We start from the raw sequence: 8247 nt of genomic DNA on the forward strand, positions 1-8247 counted from the left end.
TATTTATCATTAATTAATTTGAGGTAAAAATGGGGTTATTATGGAAACAGGATGACTTTGCTGTTCATCTGAGAAAACAACAACAAATTGTGACTACAAACACGTTTAAAAACATAATTGTGATTGATTAAAAAGTAAACAAAATCAGAGAAAGGGACTTAAAACCCTGCAAATGATTGAAAAGTTTTAAAAAATACAGATCGTCAAGGTAATGTCAAAATAGGAGAAGTCCATAAAATCTAACAAAATCAACACTCCATTATATTAACGAACGGCACGGATAAACAACAATCATCTTTTCACTATAACAAGGTATTGAATTTGTTTTTTTGGAAATTGTGGGTTGAACCTGGGTTGAAAACTAAATGAACGTCGTTCAAAATTCATAAGTCAGTCCCCTTCCCAGAGAAAAAGGGCAAAATGAACCAAACAATTCGACTTAAACACAAATTATATCTAGAATATGGACTTTATTTGTGTTTATCAATTTCAGTTAAATTCATCATTGCATTCACACCTTGAAATGAATAGTAATTCAACTAACCGCATCCTTTCATGAAAATAATCTTCACTGATGTATTTTTTTAAGATTATTTATTAATTGGAAAAAACAAGGAACGTAGGTAAAATCATCTTTACATCACTGTCTTTAAAAACTAACAAGATCAATACCATAAGGTACACTTTAAAAGGTTCCGTCATGATGAATGTGAAAACCATTATAACAAGTAAACCAACGGCTTTGCTGTAAATTATAAAACAATTGATAGAAATATACTCATCATAGATACTAGGACTAAATTTTGTATATACGCCAGACGCCCGTTTCGTCTATAAAAGACTCATCAGTGACGCTCGGATCCAAAAAAGTTAAAAAAAACCCACTAAAGTACGAAGACGTATGTATCAGACAACAACCATATCCAATTACAGGCTCTTGACTTTGGACACGCATTTACATAATGACTTGTTAAACCAATGAAACAAAGAACTGTTGGGCTATTTTGCTGTTAGACTAATGGACCCATTCTGCACGTCTTTTTAGCTGTATAAAAAAATCAACAAATATAACGATCATGTAACAATATATAAAATGACATGGCCCTGGTAAACTTCTTTTCTTATTTGAGATTTACAGTGCATTTACATTTTTACATTTTAAACCGTAGGACAGGGGTATTTAAGGGCCATTTATTGCTCTAGAAATACAAATTTTTGAGAAATACTTTGATGATTAAACAAGACGTTTCCTAACGGCCAGACGGATGAGTAAGGTATCAAATTGTTGTCTTTCTAAATAAGTTCACGTTCACACGCCCTAAACATGACTAGACCATCTTTTGTATAAGTTATATAAACAGATACTGTCCAGCTACCAACAGATACATTTTTCTCTTTTGATACATTCTGACTTCTTATATTTTGTTCAACAGAAGTTAGCTTGGCGAGAAATGAATATCGAGATGTGCATTGTTCATAATGCATCCGATTGACTTCTTTTAAAATGAGTTATGCTTGTTATTGACAGTTGTTGTTTATACATGCTTTTTTCATTACAAGTTACTTGATGTTGACGACGTAATTTTTCTTGATTTTGGAAAAATTTCACAACTGTCTACACCCAAGCGATTCAATTTCGACAACTACGAATTGAGGCGGCTAATTGATTTCTATATTACTGACTAAAACGATACATATGCGTACCTGATACAGCAACTGAACAACAAAATATATCTAACGGTAAATATACTGTCTTCAGTTAGATAAAGACAATTGTCTACTAATTTTGTATCGTTCATATTTGAATAGATGTGTTGATCTGAGCGTTACTGGTGAGTCTTATGTAGACGAAACGCGCGTCTGGCGTATTAAATTTTAATCCTGGAACCTTTGATAACTCTTTTTAAACTGATAAAGACAGGCTACTAGTGTTACAGCGATTCATATTGCCATACAAAGCAGTGGTAATTTATCAATTTGCCAATAAAATAGACACACTTAAGATTGCGTTCCTAATCCATAACTATAAAACATGTTCTGATGGTGTTACTGCATCATGAAATTTGAGATAATGACACTATTTCTATTTTTTGAATAATAATTGTTCTGTTTAGAACAAGAGAAAATATAATTAACTGTTTATTACTTCTCTGTAAATCAGAGCAGTCATCTCAAATCGTCATACCTAACGCCACTTAGATATGAGAAGAGTACAACCTAAATTTAAATTTATTTTAAGATTATAAATAACGTTTTAATTACGCATTATTTAACAATGTTTGTTAACTTTAAACTTTGGAAAATTCATGACCAATCATTTTATATAATATATTAAGGTAAACATCTTGTTCCGGGTTCAGTAACTTTATATTTACTATAGAATTGTACGTATTTTTTTGTTATTCCTTGGATACTGGTATGATGTGTAAGTATCTATTTGTTGTTGTTTTTTCAGATGAGAAAGACTTAACTTATTTCGTATGAAACAATTGAATCTAACTAATGCTGGTATTCAATGCTGCAATTTTATTCAATTGAGATCAATACTAAAAACGGAACACTCAAGAAGCATTCCGATACAAATGAGCACTGTCATACTCTCAGATACAGGTGATTACCGACTATAGAAAAAAGATAAGAATAAAATTAACGTCGCCTATTAAAGATCTGACAGCAACAAACAATGTACTAGAACACAGATCAACAACACTTCCGAGATTCGAGATTGGTTCGATGTCACTTCTGGTGAACGTGTCCTCGCCGATTGTATCACCTGCCCAGTTGTCAACACTGGATTTTAACTATCCTTAGTGGGTTCTTTTTCTGTAAATGTAGAGTTTAACAAATATCGAATTTCTCAAAATATTTGGATTTTCTAACCCTTTCATAGATTTCCTCATTCGTATAAGGCACAACTTTTCGGAATTTTGATTTGTTATGTTCGTCAAATTTGTATCCGATTTTGCTACTAATTATTCGAGTGTCACTAATGAGTTGTATACAGACAAACCTCACGTATCGGGTAACCAATTTTAAGCTTGGTATCTTTGATGAGGTGTTTTAACTGAAATGAAACATAATATAACAACAACAAGGTGTCGGAAGTATGTCATTAGTCCAAGCTCCATGAATGATTTAGTTTATCCTGCTAATTTTCAGTGAATTTGTTTTCAGCTTACAATGTATTTTCCATCATTAAGCAAATGCATTTCATTTTTAAGTCAGTCTGAAATATTATAACTGCATATTTTCTCTGCAGGGAACACCAACCTTCCTTACATCCTAGTTACTGCTTTTACATTACTAATTAGTTTCACACATGCAATACTCAATGATATAAAGGAATGGAAAGCATGTCACTTCGCTAGTTCTTGTCTATGCAAAACCGTTCCAGGTTCCGGAAATATTATAGCGGATTGTTCAGGAAAAGATCTACTTCGTATACCTAAGCTACCACACAATCTTCAGAACTTGTTTATCCAAAACAATAATATCAGTAGAATAGAAGATGGGATTTTCGAAGACAGTTCTTTGCTAAAGACTTTGGATTTGTCTTTTAATAGAATAAGCCATTTAAGAAAAAACTCGTTCAAAGGACTCCAAAATTTGATCTCGTTGAATCTTAGCAATAATGATTTGAAATATGAAAATAAGTCCTTTGAAATTTCAGCTTTTTATTTTCTGGAGAACTTGAAAAGCTTGAATTTAAAAGGAAATGTCAACACCTCATTTGTACCAGACTTATGGAAACTTCGGTCACTTGAATTACTGTCAATAGATTATGTTGCATACAAAATTGCAATTCTCGATGAGAAATTTTCAAATTTAAAAAAACTAACAGGTATAGATCTATCTGGTATCACAGGAAATTGCAAAATGACTATACTATCAGAGAAAACCTTTTTGTTTTTGCCTCAAATATCTCACTTAAATTTATCCAAATGCAAAATACAACATATTTTCAAAGGAACGTTTAAGATATTAAGAAATATATCCGAACTTGATGTGTCTTTAAATACATGTTTGAGATTCGAAACGCTTGAAAATATAACCACCGATTTGCAATACTCGGCAGTTAAAATCCTTAAAGTTAACAATATTCATAGTATTTTCGGAATGCCTACAGTACTGAAAACTTCTCAAATTTGGAACCTAAAAAACACATCACTTGTAAGATTCGAAGCCGCTGGAAACCGTATCCAGAGAATAGAATCCGGTACAGTACGATATTTTCCTCAGTCCTTAACAAGTGCAGATGTAGGCGACAACATTTTTTCTTTCGGAGAATATGTGCTTGAATTGAAGGATCTGCCAATAACATCACTAGAATTTTCGGATAATTTTACTCCTCATGATGTGTTCGACTCCTACGTAGAGGAATGTCCTCTTAGAGAAGAGACTGTTACAATTAATTCAATTAACAACTTGTATTTTTATGAACTTCCATTTTTTGAAAAGTGGAAAAAGAAGTCTGGATGTTTTCCTGTGCCAGGAAAACTGAAAAAAGTTTTACTTAGGTCCAACTACCTGCAATATGAAATACACAACTTATGTTTCATGAAAAACGAGTTAAATTATTTAAGTCTAAGTGATAATGTCTTGCATACATGGACAGGTCCAGTAACGAATATAAGAAAATTGACTGATTTAGACCTTTCGGCAAACTTTTGTTCTAATATTTCCAAGACATTTTTCAGTCCTGATTTCATCAATGTAAGATGCTTACTGCTTCAAAACAATCTTTTAGGTCTCGTTCTACCTACGGATGTCGACGGAGAAATATTTCGGAACCTCTATAACGTCGAGTACATTAATCTTTCAAAAAATAAAATAGCAAATATACCAAATCTTTTATTTAAAGAGCAACACAATTTAGAAAGATTAGACCTCAGTGAGAATATGATTGATGACATCAACTTTCAAATATCTCATATGAGAAAGCTCATGTTTTTGAATGTAAGAAATAATAGAATATCAACACTAAGTCAATATGCAATGAACGAGTTGGACTCGGTTGCCAAAGAGAATAACAACCTCACTATTGATCTTAGTGGAAATAATCTTGTTTGCAATTGTGATTCTCTATCTTTCGTCAAATGGATAGTAAACACACCAACTAATTTTCATCTTTTGGAGAAATACGAATGTAAAACATCAAAAAAATCCATCAGTTTTTTTCGAAACCCTAGAGAAGTTTACGAAACCATACAAAAGGAATGTATGTCATATGAAGGTTTAATAGTTGGAGTAACGACTGGAATATTGATGTTTATCTTTATTCTTTGTGGTGGAATTGTTTATAGATACAGATGGAAACTTCGCTATCTTTACTACATGGTCAAGGTCAAATGGCATGACCCCGAACATAAATCAGACAACAAAGATGAACGACTATACATGTACGATGCTTTCGTGTCATATGCAAATGAGGATGACACATTTGTCCATCATAAACTTCTCAATAATTTAGAGAAAAATGGTGGAATTCAGTTGTGCTTGCATAAGCGGAATTTCCTACCCGGAAATGACATCGCCACTAATATCACATCCGCAATTCATAACAGCCGGAAAACTATTGTCATAATGTCTGCAAATTATTTAGCTTCGTACTGGTGTATGTTCGAATTTAATATGGCTAAAATGGAGAGTATTTATGAACGCAATTGTGAGAACATACTTTTTCTAGTCTTTTACGAGCAAATGTCTGCTTGCGATCTTCCACTTAGAATACTGGAACTGGTTCATTGTCAATCATATATTGAGTATCCAAATGATGAGTACGGTGATGTTGTCTTTTGGGAACAGCTTCAAAAGGCAATCAAATCCTGCTAGTGAATATGTCCTCTTTGTAACGTATCGTTAACTATGTAAAAGGACTTCCGGTATGCATTTGGGATTTTATTTGTGTTTAATTAGTTGTTTTGTCTAGAGACATTATGTAAATATTATTACTTCGTCTCGACTACATGAATCATTGCTTTAGCAAATATAAATAATTGATTTAATTTTGTAAATCATATATTAAGTATCCAAATGATGAGTACGGCGTTGTTGTCTTTTGGGAACAGCTTCAAAAGGCTATCAAATCCTTCTAGTAGATAAGTCTTCTAGTTAACGCTTCTTATCGTTATTTATATACAAGGACTTCCAGCATGCATTTGGCTTAATAAGTGTGTTATATTATATGTTTTGTCAACAATAGGTAATAAGATTATAGGTTCCTCCGAAATAGATCAACTATAATAGTGGTAAATTTTGATTAGTTTTATTACCGTTAACCAGCACAATTTGGTACATCTGACTAAAGTAAGTTACCAGTTAAAAGTCGATGCGTGTTCTTTTTAAGATATGTTACCATTTTCGAAAACAATTATCATCAGCTATTACTGTAGAAGGTATGAATGACCATGTTTAAATGTGTTTGTATTTTTTTTTTATGATCATTTACCAAAAGATGTTTTGTTAAACATTACTTCATGCATATTCCTTCAGTTTAATTCAGGTAGAGAAAAATAATAATACAATACCTATACAAAGGATATTTTGGAGTAACAAAGGAATAATTTTAATGCGTATTTAATCCGACGAATAATGGAACAATTGTTAACATGTCAATCGATAATGGGTTACTTTAATATGTTTTGTCATACTTCGACATATTATAGCAATAACAACTTTTGAAAAAGATAAAATATTACGTTTAAATTTAAAATTAGTTAGATAATAGAAATAAGTAGTGGAGGAGTCACTTTAAAATTTTACTATTTTTTTTATTTTTGCCACTTATGATAGGGTTATACAATCGAAAATATTTTTCATGTTACATATTCAGTAATGTTTGAAATGTATGCCAGTGAATCCGCAAAACACCTATCTAATGCATTTCCTTTAAATATTCAACGCTGTCAACTTGAACATAAAACCCAAATAACCTAGAATTGTCGATATCTTTATTTAGAACAGATGGTGTTTACCATATTTTTTATAAACTTTGTTAAATAGGTAGTACCCCTATGCTACTCAGACTAACATTTTAGATAACATGGATAATGCATAAGTTGTTTGGTTTAAGCTATTTCTAATGCCTTGCATCCTCTTATTGAGGTACAACAAAACTAGATAACATTAAATGTTAAGGCATTTATTTCTGCTGTATATTTACTTATGTTAAATATGTTAAAAAAAAACATTTCAACAATTTCATATTATATATATATCTGTAACATTATCTTATTATCATGTTCATGCTCATGTTACATAAAATATAACATCCATTTGTGTTTTACTTTGATTTTCATACCTTTTTCTTTAACGGTGTGGTGTATCTTCCTTTAAAAAAGGCTTGATGAATTATAGGTGATTGCTGTCCAGTTTAAAGAGAATGTTGGCATATTCAGGACATACTAAATAAAAAAACCAACATTGAAAATAAGTTAGGTTAAATTTGTGTTCAGTTGCTTTCAACAAGTTCAAATCAAACTTACCGTTCCTCATTTGTCAACAAACATTGCAATTGATAAGTTAACTTTTCTTAAATGTTTTCAGAAAACACACCATGTAAGTCTAACGAAATGCTTAACGTCAAGGATGTTATTTGCCCAAAGTCTAAATAATGGGAACTATAATTAAGGGCAACAGTAGTATACCGCTGTTCGAAAGTCATAAATCGATTGAGAGAAAACAAACCCGGATTACCAACTAAAACTGAGTTAAACACATGTTCTTATAGAAAACAACGAAACAACAGAAACACTGAAGTGCAACAAAAAGCCAAAACGACAATGCAACACACACAAAAACAAAATATAAGACTGCCATGTCTATAACATTATATAATAAAACTTAATAATGCATTTATACGTGTAAACACACTCAACCATGAAAGTTATTCTTCAATAAAAGCAAGCCTATTAACGAAATTTTAGAATTTCCAAAAAAATCAGTAGAATGACAAATGAATGAGTTAGAAGTAAATTTGAGAAGGGAAACGGAGAGTGTACAAAAGGAGAGTAGAGTATAGACGCGTAACTTAAGTAAAACAATACTGCATTTTATTTATATTTATTTATCGAAAATCTATTTTCCATTTGTCATTACATATACCACTAACGGAGGTAGTTCAAGTCGCAGTGCTGATGATGCCACAGTAATAAATCATGACATTCGAATAGAATAAGTTTGGAGACATAATTTTTATTGGACATTGATAAATATTTTGAAGAGTTAGATTGCACGTTCTACTCTTCG

The 8247-nt window shown here is 31.6% G+C and overlaps 1 protein-coding gene across 1 annotated transcript; it reads left to right on the forward strand.

The window, feature by feature from the left end:
• Positions 1–2312: 2312 nt before the first annotated feature.
• Positions 2313–7271, forward strand: LOC139482133 (toll-like receptor 4). The gene is made up of 2 exons (XM_071265820.1): positions 2313–2425; positions 3260–7271. The coding sequence occupies exons 1-2, from the start codon at positions 2419–2421 to the stop codon at positions 5830–5832; spliced, it is 2580 nt and encodes an 859-aa protein (XP_071121921.1). The 5' UTR covers positions 2313–2418; the 3' UTR covers positions 5833–7271.
• Positions 7272–8247: the final 976 nt, after the last annotated feature.

Source organism: Mytilus edulis, chromosome 7 (assembly GCF_963676685.1).
Source record: "Mytilus edulis chromosome 7, xbMytEdul2.2, whole genome shotgun sequence".
Lineage (NCBI taxonomy): Eukaryota > Metazoa > Mollusca > Bivalvia > Mytilida > Mytilidae > Mytilus > Mytilus edulis.